The 16,840-nt window shown below is 37.5% G+C and overlaps 1 protein-coding gene across 1 annotated transcript in view; it reads right to left on the bottom strand.

Moving 5' to 3' along the window:
* GPR158 (G protein-coupled receptor 158) overlaps positions 1-16,840 on the bottom strand; it is a 300,397-nt gene that overhangs the window by 259,806 nt on the left and 23,751 nt on the right. Inside the window, exon 2 of the mRNA XM_069547473.1 lies at positions 8,285-8,390. Coding sequence (XP_069403574.1) covers positions 8,285-8,390 — 106 coding nt within the window. The remainder of the gene's footprint in view (positions 1-8,284; positions 8,391-16,840) is intronic.

Genomic DNA, 16,840 nt, shown 5'->3' with positions numbered 1-16,840 from the left:
CAGGTCTCCCACATTGCAGGCAGACTCTTTACCGTCTGAGCCACCAGGGAAACCCTTTATATCTATATCTATGGAGATGGATATCCCTTGAGTTCAATTTCAAACTGGACATTCCTACCACTGCAAGTCACTGCCATACACTGAAACAAGAATACCACCCCTGGAAAGAAACTTATGCTGCTGCCACTCACAAGATGGAAAGCCTTGTGTATGGATCCCAATCCAAATTTCCATGTGAGCCTGCCATACCCTCTCAGAAATCTGTTTTGGCTACCTGAGAGCTAGATCACTTCTTCTTGATTGAAATACTTCTAACCAATTAGTTATGCAAATTCTATCATGCCTCTTGGCTGAACCCCCATGGGTAACATCACAAGACTAACAGTATCAGCCCATGGGCCATTACCACTCAGTGATTCTCTTTCCAAACAACCATACATCACCCATAGTACCTTCCTAGAGTTTAACTTTCTAAAATAACACTTACTAGTTTTATGAACCTAGTCAAGTTACTTAACCCACTCTAAGTCTTAATTTTCTCATCTAGAAAACAGTAATAAAAATAAACAAAAGGAAAGAGGAATAACAGTAATAGGCAACTCACAGAAAAAGTAAGTATGAAATGGATGTCTTATTATTTTTAAATAACTATTCTCTTACACAGAGATTTAAAAACAAACTTGTATCAAAGGAATGCTTCACTTCTGGTATCTAATAGACTCGTCAGACTTGGGCTGAAGAAAATTTAATTACCAGCAAATATTATGAAAAGTGCCTTTACCTACACTATTACTCATAAGAGATCTTATGAATAAGATCTTGTTAACAGGTTTTTTTTTTTAATTTTAGGTAGTCCATAAAGTTGATAAAGTAGAAAGCTATAGATCAAGATTTAATGTTTTTATAGCTCAAGAAGACAGATAAAGAGGTATCACCTTAAACAGACAGGATGTGCTCCCTTTTTGTAAATTCTAAAGCAGATACTTCAAAGGTCCCAACATTAGATCAAGTTCAAAAAGGCTGGTAATGCAATCCAGTGACATGGAATATATACAAAAGACCGTTATTCAGAAGCAGATTCCGAATATCATGACCTTATCATAGTGGAAAAATGGATTTATCTTCTACTCTATGGTATCTAGTATCTGATTCCTTCATTTGAAAAAGAAGCAATTTAGAGGAAAAAATAATACTCCTCTTATGCCTCCTTTCTGGCTCACATTATGCCAGATTCACAATCTAAAGTCAACTAAACATCATTTGGCTTTTCCATCTCACTTCAATCAGAATGTATTAGTCCTGCATAACCATTACCAAAGTGCTTAATGAGTAAGTAGAAATCAAATCCCATAAGCTAGCTTGAATGAAGGTGACAATAATGAACAACCATTTGCTTTATTATCATCACAGAGCAAAATAAGAAAATTTGGTGTTTGGCAGGCACGATCACATGCGGTGTGAGAATTCAAGGTATTTCCAATGCAAGGGTAGGCAGAGCTTTACTTTTGGATGGAAATACCGTTTAGTGGTTTCCTTTACAGTATACTAGACATATAAAATCTTAGGGCTGCAAAGATACTTAAGAGGCACCTACTTCAACTACATAGCTAATGGTGCATGAAATTTTTGTGAGCCCTGCAAAATTCCTCCCTCCTTCCCTCTCTCTACCCCCTCTTCCCCCTAGCCACAAGATGGCAACAGCCACTGGTGACCCCTTGCTCTGTTGTTGGAAACATCTTTCTCTGAACAAGAGAACCAGCTCTGAACAAGAATTTGAAAAAGGACAGATACATGTATATATATAACTGAATCACTGTACTGTACACCTGAAACTAACACAATATTGTTAATCAACTATACTCCAAGATAAAGTAAAAAGTTAAAAAATAAAATAAAAAAAGACAGACCCAGTTTTCCTTTAACTGACTTGTTAAGCATCTCAGTACAGATATTTTGAAATAATATTTCCTAGCCCTAGTTTTGGAACAATACAGAATATCTAGTCCAAGTAACTCTCAGGAGCATAGTGAAAACTCTGAAAATATAATCAGTTTTCTATTAATTTTAGAAAAGACTATATAATGAAATCAAACAAGTTAGGTCTTCAAACAACTTCAAAAAAGAAATGGAGAGTTATACAGTAGTGGTATGGCCTCTTTTGATTACACCTAGTAAAACAGCCATACTTGCCTGAATCAGAAGACATCTAGCCTAAAAGAAAGACTTAGAAGCATACTGACAGCAGCCTTCAAATATCTGTGTGTTTGTTATGAAGAAAAAAAAAAGTTTAACTTTATTTTGAGCAATTCCATGGGAGAAACCAAAAGCAGTAACTCTATAAGGAGGCCATCTACACACAGAGTGGGCAGCCTCTATTAATTCAATAAATGTGCCAGGCACTGTGCTGGGCACCAGTGAGCAGCTGATCACTACCCTACATTCAAGGAGAAGAGTAGGATTTCACGTCATCACATTTTGTATTGGTAATCAGAGAAAACAGAATTGGTACTACAAACACAATGGAAATGTAAATATCTAGAAGATTATCAGCATTTACTTTTTTCCATTTACTGGAAGACTTTTTACAGTTTTCAGTGTAAAATAATGGCATTAAAAATAGTTGGCTGATTTCTCATTATTAATTTTCAATTAAGTTAATACAGCAGATTATATGGCTGATTACATTAGCCAAAATTCATTTCAAATTTGTCCTTAAATGTCCCTTAGTGAATTTAAGGAAAATGATTCACCCACATAATGAAATTCAGGGATTTGAAAGGTTTCAACAATCTGTGTGGCTTGACTGCACTGTAAGCTAGGCCATATTCAAAAGCCTGGCTTGTTCACTACTGTCCAGTGTCCAGTAGTTGCATGTGGCTATTTTATTTTTCAAATCAGGATAATGAGGCCAAGCACCTGAATTCTTAATTTTATTTAGTGATTTTCAATATAGGTATATGAAGCTTGTGGCTATCATATTGAACAGGACAATTTTAGAGACAGGTGAATGATAATACTCATAACACAGAACTTTTCTAAAGAAAGTATTACCTTTTGTATTTGACCATCCAAGGGGATTTACAGAGTATATTACTTTAAATTGCAAAGTATTTACAATTCTTCATAATATCAGTAAGATGGTGTGTGACCTGGAAAAACTTTTCCCACACAAAGATTTTCTGATTATCTCAAAGAGAACTACTTATTTCTGAACTCAAAGATTAGTTATTCATCACTCTTTACAAAAAAAGGCAAGTGTTCTAAATTTGCTGTCCTGTTCAGTGATGACAAGTGGATGTTAGTAGTGTGTTATGCAGCAGGTATTTTTTAAATATATAAGCTCTTCCTTCAAAGTAAATGTGACATTTTAATAATCCGTGAGAAAGCCTTTTGAAGTGAGCATTTTGAAAATGGATTTGGAAATGTTTTCAGTGTTACGTGGTTTTTGTTGTCAAAATCTATAAATACTCACATAGCCATACAGTTTAAACTTGAAATAAAATTTCCTAATCTATTTGAAAATATTCCCCATGAAAGTCTGAGTGGATCCTTAACCTATTCTTTTAAAATATTAAAATGCCCAGATTTCCAATTAGTTTTCAGGGACCAATTGACATCAGGTAAAATGAAAAACTGCTAGCTATATTTCTGGAAAAAAAAAAAAACACCTTTGCAAAATTGGAAACTGAAAACTGAACACTGTTATTTAGCAAATACAGTCAACAATTTACTTCTTCAGTGTGGACTGACATATCCTTCTGAGGCATATTTTCAACTATGACAGACATTAAAACTAAGTATAAAAATAAACTGAACTTAGAGACCTCTGAATCATTGCACTGCTAAGTATTAAACTAAGACTTTTTAAAATTTTAAATGGTGAAGCATAATAAATCACAACACTATCACTGAAAATTTTTCAAAAATTGTAACCAGATATATTTGGAGAAGGAAATGGCAACCCACTCCAGTCTTCTTGCCCAGAGAACCCCCATGGACAGAGGAGCCTGGTGGGCTACAGTCCGTGGGGTCACAAAGAGTCGGACACAACTGTGACTAACAACAATATTTATTATTATAAAATATAATCTACATTAAAACAATGTTTCATTTTTATCTCAACCCAATTAAGTTTTCTTATAACATACAAAATATATTACAGAAGATGCATATACTTTATAGATTAAAAAACATACAAATACTATTTGTGAATGCTTAAAGCATTTTTATTAATAGAATATAATCAAAAAGTTTCAAGGTCACTGTTCCATACTTCAAATAATCCTCTAAAGGAAATAAGCAAAAGAAAATCTTTAAAACAAAAATAGCAATTTATGTGAATGTTTTTAATAAACTATTCTGTAGGAGAGGATTCTGTGTACCCAAATGAAACAATGATATGAAATAGGTGAAGAATTATTTAAATGGCCATGGGAAACATGATCAAGTCCAGGTAGCAGAGATCTGGATCAGTTATAAAAATGGCCAAAATAATCCTGGAATCTGGTTCAACTCAGTGTCAACTGAGATCTCATTTTACTATGCCCTTCAAAAAGCACTTATTGGCCTCCTAAACTCGGTAACAACCGAAACTTGTTGAGAAATCATTTTCCTCACAAACCATCCCATGCCTTTCTAAAATGCTCTTGAAGCTTCTGTCACTGGTTACTTACTACTTATTTGTTTCCAATACCAGACTCTGTATTTAGTTTAAGATACCTCACAGGCTGAAAAGTCAACACACTGGAAAAAAAAATTTTTTTTAAGTGAAAAGCTTGCCTCCATTACAACTTAGAAGTTTGTTACTCCCTGTGGTATTTACAAGAGAAGAATGTTAAACATTGGTAAAAATAAAACTCACAGTAAACATGATGCAAGTCTCTGTTTCTAATGATGTGGATTTTCATAGACAGGCCCCTGTTTTGTTGTTTAGTCATTAAAATCATGTCCAGCTCTTTGTGACCCCATGACTGTAGCCCACCAGGCTTCTCTGTCCATGGGATTTCCCAGGCAAAAATACTGCAATGGGTTACCATTTCCTTCTGCAGGGGATCCTCCCGACCCAGGAATCAAACCCACATCTCTATGTCTCCTGCCCTGGCAGGCAAGTTCTTTACCACTGAGTCACCTGGGCAGCCCAGACAGACCCATACCTCTTACAAACACCAATCATGTCAAGTACGTCCCAAAACAAGTCAGTTAACACAATGCTCCTTGGGGTCTGTAACAGAAGATTTGTGACAAGGAACGAAAGAGAGCCAGTGCAGATGAAAAACACCCTGAACACGAGCTTTGTTTTGGTTTTACCAAACAGTAAAAACATCAGTAGAAGCCAGTTCCTAGTCTCCAATTCACATCACTACAGAGAAGGACCTGAAAGGCTATCGTTACTCCTGAGTCTGAGAATGTGGTGTAGACCAGCAGCAGTGCCTACAGTGACCAGCACCAACTCCAGAACCTGACAGAAGCCCCACAGAAAGACGTGAAGAGTTCCAGTCCAGCCCTGTGTCCATCAGACTACGCACCAGAGGCTGCAAACCCAGGACACCAAGATCTCCTACTCCCAACACTAGGACCTCGGCAAGTGAGGGGCTCAAGGGATCCAGAGTTTAAGTCAAACAGGCACTTTGTAGATTTAGTGTTTGCTGATGTTATTTTTTGATCACTGAAGCTTCGTACAACATTGTCAAATGAGATTCACTGAACTGTTGGTTGTCTTACAGGGTGAGTTTTTCATTTTTTTCCTATAGGAAATGAATAAATACAATGCTGCCATATATAAAGCCAAAAGTTACACATTTCACCCTAATCTCTATTTACCAGAACAGAGGATAATATTTTATCTTGAAATAATTTAGTTTATTTGACAGCTTTAAAAAGACACAACCCACAGAAAATTGATAAGCCTGATGTAATGAAAACAAATCAATCTTCTAAAAAGCCATCCAATAAGACCACCTAGTCAAATAAACAGATGTGCTATAAGGAAAAAGAAAACTACATCAAGATTATTAGAGGCAAGCAACAACTATAACAGACTGATAAGCAAATATCTCCTTGTTTCTGGACAGACTGCTGATTGAACCACCCAGGAACACTGCTGAAACAAGGCTATACAGAAATGAGCACACACAGATCAATATCCACAATCTGACACTTGTGCAGAGAAAAATTCCACCCTGGCTAAAAGACAAAGCTATGAAGCTCTATGCCACTGGCATGGAGACAGTAATCAGGCTAAAGACATTTACCAAATCACTGACCGAAATTCATATGTTTAGAAATGCCAGAACCATCCAAAGGGAAGTGGGAACTCAGAAAAGTTCAAATCCGTAAGAAAAATCCGTAAGTTCAAATCCGTAAGTGAGTGGAGGTGAAAAGAATATCCTGATCTCTGTGACTTGACAAGACAGAAATACTTCATTTACATAAGAAGGTCCCAATTGGGAAGTAGGGAACAACGAAGACAAAGAGGGAGGGGTGGAGGGTGGGCTATGTGGAAGTGTATCGAGATGTGGGAGTCAGGGTGTGCGGGTTACTGAGGAAGTGGGGGCCGTGGGAACATGGTGGGACTAGGTGATGGGCTTAGAGAGATATAAGGGACTATGCGGGTTCCTAGGGAGATTAGGGGGTGAGAGGGATATTGAGGTGGGAAGAACAGAGGGCAGATGAAGGTGTGTGTGGAATGTAGGGGGGATGTAGGGATGGAACTGTGGAAGATTATTTAGGTCATGGCGGGCTACAGGGAAATGTGGCAAAAATTCAAATTGAAGATGTAGATTGCTACATTTATAGGAATATCCCCTATTTTCAATAAATCATGCTGACTTTCCTCATAAATTCATGGACTCAAAATAGAGACAGCTGAAGCATTTAAGGTCAGAAGTTTTAGTGTACATTTGTTTTAGAGCATTTGGGGACTTGAGAAATAAGATTACTAAAAATAAAATGAGGATGTTATCACATGTCACCTCTGAAATTACAGAATATCAGTTGATACTAACTAAAAAGGACACAAGCACCCAAATACTCATAGCAGCATTATTTACAATAGACAAGATATGGAAACAACCTAAGTGTCCATCCACAAATGAATGGACAAAGAAGGCGTGGCATATATTATATACATGTCTATACAGGCTTCCTCGATGGCTCAAGCAGTAAAGAATCCCCTGGAGGAGGGCACAGCAACCCACTCCAGTATTCCTGCCTGGAGAATCCCATGGACAGAGGGGTCTGGTGGGCTATAGTCCACAGGGTTGCAAAGAGTAGGATATGACTGAAGTGACTGAGCACACCCCAGCACACAATGGAATACTACTCAGCCATAAAAAGAATGAACCGTTGCCATCTGCAGCAACATGGATGGACTTGGAGGGCATTATGCTAAGTGTAGTAAGTCAGAGAAAGACAAATACTCTATATTATTTAAATGCAGAATCTAAAAAATGCAACAAACTAGTGATTATAGTTAAAAAAAAAAAAGAAGAAGCAAACTCACAGATTCAGAGAACAAACTAGTGATTATCAGTGAGGAGAGGGAATGAGGGAAGAGGCAATATGGGGGTAGAGGATAAAAGGGTTATTATGGGATTATAGGAAATCATCTGTGTTAAATTTGACCACTGTAATGCACTACAGAATTTAAAGACTCTTTCATTCAATTAAAAAAAAAATTTTTTTTTAAGACAAGTGACAGTCTTATTTCCAGACGTATGATTTCTCTGCCTGTCCCTTGCCAACTGGAGTTCCATGAATTAAGTATGGACAGGAATTGAACATTGCACAAAACACACCAAATACACACATCTCCTTTCCAGTTTCCTGCGAACAGTTTTCTCCTTCTCAGTATCTCCTGGCTATACTTTCTCTACTGCTTTTCTGACAGATGGCAAGGTGTCTGAACAAATAGCATCAATGTTTCAAAAACTATCATATTCCATAAAATGTGCATAATTTGGTTGACCCCTATTGGGATGGTTTCTCACTTCATGGCTATTTTAATTTCCAGCTCATTTTGAACAATAGTGTGACTTTGACTAAAGCCAAGCTTCAGACATAATTTTAGTTTCAGCCTTCTCTTAGTCCCCAAATGAATAGTTATTCTGTACAAATTTCATTGTCTACTCCTCTTTCAGTTCATTTGGCAACAGTCAGGCCTGCATAACAGATTTTTTTTCCCCAGTAAGATACTTCTTGTTAACTTACACACACAAATACAATCTACTCAGAAGTAATACGTTTCTTAGCTTCTGATTTGAGAACTGTATCTCCATTTTCTTACCTCTGAATTATTAAGGTGACATTTGTGAGTTCCTGAAAACCAGCCGTCACTTGAACATTGGTCAATGTCCACCTTCTGAAGATTTATGTCTACTTTCATGACACCCCTTAAAACAGAGAAAGACAAGAAGAACCAATTAATCTGAGTCTTTACAATTTCTAATTCTGTGTTCTAACCTAAAAATCAGACAAATCAGCACAAAAATGCACTAAAATTCTCCAAATTGCCCACTCATACTCATCTAAAGTGTGCCAGTGTAGGTAGAGACAATAGAACAGAAACAGCAAGTTATTAGTTTTGTGTAAGCACCAAAGGCGGGCTCTGTACTGTTCTCTGTTTCAGCTCTCTGTATAATGCCTGGCACACAGTAGCTGTTCAATAAGTATTTGTTGATTGGCTGACCTCCAGACAGAATTACTCTGGACATGGTAGCAAAGTTGACTCTGAAATAATACTTGCTCCCAATACCTCTTTTGTCAAAACAAAATTGTTTTAAAGCCCTTATCTCATTTCTTTCTACTCCTACTCCCCAGTGCAGGGCCAGGAATGGGAAGTTTGGGGCAAGGGAGCAGGAGGTAATATGTTAAGAGGGGAAGACAGGATCAGACAAAAAGCATCTCTTTCCTCAAATTCCTTGTATTATAGTTCTTCTAGCTACAAAACACACACACATAAAATAACAAAACAAATGTAAAAGCTATACAGCCAACAATTTTTAAATTTAAAATATTAATTTAAAAACATCAGTGATTACATTGTGCCAAACTAAATCACCTCTCAGAAAAGGAATATGGTACAACAGCTAATTCAGGAAGCCTAATGCCACATGTTACAACTCATTTTTCTCATCTGTTTTCTCCTTTTAAACTACTGTGAAATTTTCTGACAGAGCTGGTTAATGTCTTTTGGGCTTCATCTAGAGTGAAGAAATCATTTACTTTTTAAGGCTGTTTCCATTCTTTTCATATTAACCTGTGACAAAGTATACACTACACTACCTAGTACTACCATACTTAAAAACAGAGGCACAGCAAAACCTGATATCAGTATTTAGTTATCCAGACAACCCAGAATATGTGTAAGTTCAGTTTTCAGAGGATCACTCAAAGGAAAATGCAAAAATTTATCATAAAAAACTTAAGAGAAATAGCTCCAGTTTGCAAAGTACTACTGCTGTGGACTATAATCCCATAAAACAAATACTATTCATGCAATAAAGAGCTAAATTTCCAAGTAGTAAAAGTGAGTCACTCAGTTGTGTCTGACTCTTTGAGACCCATGGACTGTACAGAATTCTCCAGGCCAGAATACTGGAGTGGGTAGACTTTCTCTTCTTCTAACGTCTTAAAACCATTTGCTCTTTCAACACATATTTATTGTCTGGTATATAGACATATCAAGATAAGAGAAGCCACGGTCTCTCCCAAGAAACCCCAAAGGTTTAAAACGTCTTTAAAACTGTTGGAATATTTCATAGAGAATGGATGCTAAACTCTGGGGAATGTGGAAAGTTAACCCTTGGGGTACAACAGGCATTCTATAAACACTGGTTGACTTGCTGTCTTCACCAATCAGGACTTCACATAAAATTGTGTTCCACAGATTCATACCAATCAGGCAAGCCCACTCCAGGCTCTACTTAGGTCTTCTGAAAATAATATATTCAGCTTTTCATTCATTTAATAAATTACTTATCAAGCATCTACTATGGGCCAAAATTATTCTTGGCCTCTGACATTACTAAGCTGAAAAAAAAAAGTATCTGCCTTCACGAAGTTTAACTCTAGTCAGACAAATAATAAACCATGGCTATAATAAATAAGTATTCTTCCTCGGAAATTTTCATGAATAGAGGAGCCGGATGGGCTGCAGTACACGGGGTGGCAAAGAGTCGGACATAACTGAGCACACACATAATAAACAAGTAAATTACACTTAGTAATACAAACTAAAAAGTGAGATGGAGGGAAAAAACTACCTTCAAGTAGGTAAGGGGGATGGACGGGAGTACAGAGAAGGTTAATATTTTTTCAAAGGGTGGTCAGGATAGGCCTCACTGAAGTAAGATTTCTAATTCGCTGGTTTAAGGTACAATTACGGGCAGTGTTGTATCCACACACTAAGTTACCAGTCATCTTCTATGACATAAAATTTCCCACTGAACTGTGTCCGCTACATTTTGATATTCTTGAACAGCTTAGGAATGTAGGTAGCAAACCAATAAAAATATACATTTCTATTCCACAAGTTTTCTTCCACTAACCGCTACACTTTAGTGAAGATCTCAAAACCCTCCAGAGCTGGCTTAGGAACAAGGGCTGATTAGGGATTCCAGAAGGATGCAACTACCTCTGGTCCCTTCCCTGAGAAATCTAGTTTAAGAAACTGGTATCTTAAGGGCTAGAGTTTTCCGCCTTTTCTTTTTTTTTAATTCCACATTCCTACACGACAACCAAAAAGTCACTGCAGACTTGAAATCAAGTTCACAATGCTCCCAGGGCTCAGTGCAAAACCACCAAAGGTAATGAGCCATGCGCTTACCAGCTGGGAAATCAATGCTGACTCATCTTCATTAGTACCTGGGCCTTGGCGCCTGGGGAGCTACAAAGCCCTGGGGAAGGCACCGACACTTCCTGCAGGGGAAGTGGAAGTCTGCGAGAGGAAGTTGGAAGAGAAAGTTCTCCGAGTGGCGAAAACCGTGCAGCCAAGTGCAAAGCAGACGCTCAAAAACTAAAAGCCTCACGCATGCGCACTGGCAGGGCTTGGGCCTGAGAAGACCCACACCAAGCCTGCGCCGCTCCCCTGAGCACTCTCTTCTGAGGCGGAAGTGCTGCTACCACATCCGGTGAGTCGGCGCCACTGGGAAGCGCTGAGGGACCGGAAGTGGCTGATGTTTGGTGGGTTGAAGACTGGAAGACGAGGGCCGAAAAGAGACTGGTAAGTGGTCTCCAGGGAATGGAAAATATAGCAGATAATGTTCCCCAAATCTTTGGGTGCTTAGCTGACCTGCAGACTAGCATTTTTCTCTCCTTGTTTCCTTGACTTCTAAAAGGCCTCAAGGCCAAAACAAGATTCATCCGCCAACCAGATTTGGAATTTGCCTAACGTTCTCTACCTGTGTATGGGCTTCCGTCCTTACAGTTAACTGGTAGATAACTTGTTTGTTATGAAACTCATCCCCCAAATCAAAACAATTTGTCAAGTTCCTTAAATTCTACTCCCTTCAGGTACCTTGACCCTTCCCCTCCATTTCTGCTAATCCTGCCTCGTTCAGACCTTCTTCATCTCTCATGGAGCTAAAAAATTTCTGTAATAGGTTACTTATTTGGTCCTGCCTGGCATTGCTCCAATGAAGGTCTCGATTTGTAGGCCCTTTAAGAAAGGTTTAGCGTCCTTCTTTAAGAAACAAGTACAAAATCATTAATATTTATTTTTATCACAATATGACCCTTTGGCCTTATGTGTTTGTGTGACTACTGCTGAATGGGTAATAATTTCATTACTAGAAGGCTTTTCTATACCAGCATGGCTAGCGATAACTTAGACGTTACGACAAACTAATTTAGTATGTATTGTTAAATAATTCAGAACTTCTGCTTAACCAATTTCCAAAAATGCCCACAGCCCAGGGAAAACGTAATGGAGGGAAAATTATAGTAGAAAGAGAGCATTTAGTTATATCTTCCTTTTGCAAATTTTACAAAAAAAAAAAACCCACAAAAAACAGTTGACCACAAAATTCATTGTTAGTGCTTGATCCAGGACCTTAGAAAGTTCCCCACGCAAGCAGGAGGCCCTAAAGCTTAAGCATCAGATGCTGCTATTTAATCTTTAAAATATGTAAATATGATCCTCACAGTTACCTGCTTAAAATCAGTATTTCCCACTCTCCTGAAGAATGAAATCCAAGTTCCTTGGTATAACATTACATCCAGGCCCTTCTTGTTTCTGACTTCTCCATTCACTCCCTCACATACATTCTTTGTTCTAGACAATTCAGAATTAGTCTGAGAGGTCCTAAATAGTTCATGTTATCTCAGAAAATCATTCTTTTATAGATACGTTTATACCTGAAGTCCTTTTGCCTAAGCTGTGCTCTCCTTATTGTGACCTCTATCTGGCTCTTTTCTAAAACCTTTCATAAACTACAAGTCTCATTTAGAAACTACTTCTCTATTCTCCACATGATATACTATGCTTACCTTCTTCATACCATTAGTACTCTCTATTATAATATTTGGTTTTTAATGATTGTTTTTCCCATGGGCAAAATTTCCATTGTCTGTGTCTTTTTAATATTTTCCTCAGCCCCTAAATCAGCCCACCCCAAAAATTAACACTGGAAAATGGCAGATGCTAGAGAGATGCAAATAGTAGCTTAAAAAACCATGACCAAAAAGGGAGAGAGTGAAAACCCGAGCAAACAGAAAACCATCGTGGACTGCTATGGGCTAATGAATGGAAAGAAAAACTGGATAGGTTGACAGAAAGTTTTGAAATTCTGCTTTTGTTTCTTCACCATGTCACCTTGGGCAATATTTTTCCTTTTCCATCACTACAAAAATTGACAGTAACATCCCATTAGTCAACATTGAAGGGGAATCAGGGCAGAAGTTCAGTCAAAATTAAAAGAGTTGATAAAAACCAGATGCTGATAGACCAGCTGCCCTCAGTGGTTTTCTCCAAACAATAGATGATCAGAACAAGGTTTGACAAAAACCTAAAACTTATGGCACTGGCTTTGGGTCCAGGCAGAGGCAGAAGCTGGAAAGGCCTTAAAAGAAATGGTTAATAAAAGCCAGAACATGGTGAGTCTTAAAGGACAATGTAGAAGTGATACTGGAGACAGGGGAAAAAAAGCAACCTTTGTTGTGTAATAGTTGGAAGTTTGGCAAAGCTGTTACCTGTGAGCAAATGAACTTGTGGATATGGCCAAGGAATGTTATAAGTAAGATGCAGAGAGTACTATCTGCCTTTTTCCAGCTGACTGTGATGGAATGCAAGGAGAAAAGCATGAACTAAAGAAGGGCTGCTTGTTTTTTGTTTTTGTTTTTGCTTTTTAATTTTTTTTAATTGTGGTGAAATAAATATAATAAAACATACCATCGTAACCATGTTTAAATGTAGTTTAGTAGTGAAACTGTCAGTCACTCAGTCATGTCCAATTCTTTGTGACCCCATGGACTGCAGCCTACTAGGCTCCTCTGTTCATGGAATTCTCCAGGCAAGAATACTGGACTGGGTAACTGTTCCCTCCTCCAGAGGATCTTCCCAAACCAGGAATCAAACCCAGGCTTCCCACTGTAGACAGATTCTTTACCAGTAAAGATTCATTTGCCATAGATTCTGAGCCACCAGGGAAGCCCACAGTTTAGAAGTATTAAGTATGTCATATTGTTCTGCAAACAATCTCCAGAACTCTTTTCATCTTGCAGAACTGCAATTCTGAATCCATTAAACAAGGGAATTCACCTCCCCTTCAGTGTGAGCTTAACTTAGTGATTCATTTAGAATAAAGTATGGAAAACAAAAAATAGTAACGTTAGAATGGACAAACCTGAGAAACACCGCACTATCTAAGTGACCAAGGTTAACATCACCAGTAAGAAGACATATTGATACTATGTACTCTGTGGTATAATGCAGTGAGAAGGGCATTTTCCCTCTGTAGTTTTCTTCCCAAATGCCCCTAACCTCAGTCTTAAGAGAAACCATTAGACAAGTTCAAATTAAGGGATAGTCAACAAAATACTTTACCAGCACACTTCAAAAGTGTCAATTGGTAGTTGATAATGTAAGAGAATATGGTTTAAAGGCAAGAAATGACTGAAAAACTCACAGATTGGAGAAGACTAAGGAAATACGAAAAGCAAGTGATATATTAGTTTGCAAGGGCTGCCATAACAAAGTACCCAGACTGGATGGCTTAAACAACAGAAATTTAGTTTTTATAATTCTGGAGTCTAAAAGTCCAGGAGCAAGGTGTCAGTTGGTTTCTTTTGAGGCCTCTCTCCTTGACTTGTAGATGGCTGGCATCTCTCTGTGTCTTCATATGATCTTTGTGTGTTCTTGTGTCCTAATTTCTTCTTATGAAGACACAAACATCTTGGATTAGGGCCCATCCTAACAAGCTCATTTTAACCTAATTATCTCTTTTAAGATCTTGTCTCAAAATACAGTCACATTCTGAGGTGCTGAGGGTTAGGATTTCCATGTGTGAATTTTGGGGAAACATAATTCAGTTTATAAGATATGATAACCTATTTGGATCCTGGAAGAGAAATAGAACATTAGTGGGAAAACTGAGGAAATCAGAATAGAATCTGTAACTTAGGTAATAGTGTTGTACTAATATGAGTTTCTTAATTTTGATCATTTCATGGAAGATGTTAATGTTATAGGAAGTTTGGTGAAGCATATTCACCTAGGTAAGGTAATGGAAACTTTATTATCTTTGCTAATCTTCTGAAAGTCTAAAAATATTTCAAAATAGTGAAAAATTTTAGTTATAAAAAACTAAATTTCTTTGAGAAAATAAATGAAGAGTCAAGAATTAAAGAGAAAATATGCAAACAGGAAATATGCAAATAAATGCAGAATGGATACAAAGGAATTAAAAAAAACTACCTTAAAGACTTTGTGTGGATCACAACAAACTGAGGAAAATTCGTTAAGAGATGGAAATACCAGACCACCTTACTTGCCTCCTGAGAAACCAGTATGCAAGTCAAGAAGCAACAGTTAGAACTGGACATGGAACAATGGACTGGTTCAGAATTGGGAAAGGACTACATCAAAGCTGTACATTATCACCCTGCTTATTTAACTTATATGCAGAGAACATCATGCAAAATGCCAGCCTGGATGAAATACAAGCTGGAATCAAGATTGGTTAGAGAAATATCAATAACCTTAGATATGCAGATGAAACCATCTTTATGGCTGAAAGCCAAGAGGAACTAATGAGCCTCTTGATGAAGGTAAAAGAGGAGAGTAGAAAAGCTGGCTTAAAACTCAACATTCAAAAAACAAAGATCATGGCATCTGGTCCCATCACTTCATGGCAAATAGATGGGAAAACATGGAAACACTGACAGACTTTGGGGGGCTCCAAAATCACTGCAGATGGTGACTGCAGCCATGAAATTAAAAGACGCGTGCTCCTTGGAAGAAAAGCTATGACAAACATAGTCAACATATTGAAAAGCAGAGACATTTCTTTGCCAACAAAGGTCCATCTAGTCAAAACTATGTTTTTCCCAGTAGTCACGTATGGATGTGAGAGTTGGATCTTAAAGAAGTGCTAAAGAACTGATGTTTTCAAACTGTGGTGTTGGAGAAGACTCTTGCATCCCTTGGATTGCAAGGAGATCAAACCAGTCAATCCTAAAGAAAATCAACCTAGAATATTCACTGGATGGACTGATGCTGAAGCTGAAGTTCAGTACTTTGGCCATCTGATGCAAAAAGCCGACTCGTTGGAAAAGACCGTGATGCTGGGAAAGAACGAAGGCAGGAGAAGGGGACGACACAGAATGAGATAATTGGATGGCATCACCAACTCAGTGGACATAAGTTTGAGCAAACTCCAGGAGATGGTGAAAGACAGGGAAGCCTGGTGTGCTGCAGTCCATGGGGCCACAAAGAGTCGGACACAACTGAGTGACTAAACAACATTAATTATTTTCTAAAAGTTACCTGAAAGATGACAGTTAAAAGTTCCGACACCCTATATTTTTTTAGTGGTATACTAGAAATTGAAGGAAATGCTTAACTTAGTAAAATTTGCTTCTATCAACTCTATACTTTGAAGGAAAAACTTTTTCTTTTAAGATGTTCTCTTGAAATCAAAAATGTTTGCAATCACTGATGCTGTTTAACATAGTTACTGAAAGTCACAACCAATTCAAGAATTCTAGGCAAAAAATGAGATGTAAAGATCTGAAGAGAAAAGAGTAAATTGTCATTATTTGTAGATAATATGATCCTTTAGTTAGCAGTAAAATCAACAGACAAATATGAGAACAATAAGAAAGTTCAGTAAAGTTGGTACATACCAGATCAGTGTTCAAAAATCTGTATATACACCAACAATTTCCAGCAAAAAGTTATAACTAAAAATATTCCATTTAAAATAGGACAGAACCCATTATGTTAGTAGTTAACTTAATCAAGAATACACAAAACTTTTATGGAGAAAATTTGAAACTCTAATGAAGGACAAAATAGATGATCTGAATAATGGAAATACATCACATGCTCTCAAGGAATAAGTTACTGTATTAAAAATGTCAATTCCCATCAAATAGAGCTATAAATTTTATGCAGAACCAATCAAAATTCTATATAGTTTTTTTTTTTTAAGAAACTTGACAGCTTTCTTTAAGTAGAAAAATAGAAGCTGTGAAAAGGGGAAAGAAGGAGGCTTTAGGCTTTGCCAAAGCAAATATTGAGACGTACTACCCAACCATGGAAATAAAACATAATAGTACTGACTAGGGACAGACAACACACAGGGGAAGCAGTGGAAAAACAAAATAGAGAACTCAGAGACAT

The sequence above is a fragment of the Ovis canadensis genome, chromosome 13, assembly GCF_042477335.2.
Source record: "Ovis canadensis isolate MfBH-ARS-UI-01 breed Bighorn chromosome 13, ARS-UI_OviCan_v2, whole genome shotgun sequence".
Classification (NCBI taxonomy): domain Eukaryota; kingdom Metazoa; phylum Chordata; class Mammalia; order Artiodactyla; family Bovidae; genus Ovis; species Ovis canadensis.
The sequence above is the reverse complement of the archived record's forward strand: the minus strand, read 5'-3'. Positions and strand labels throughout refer to the sequence as shown.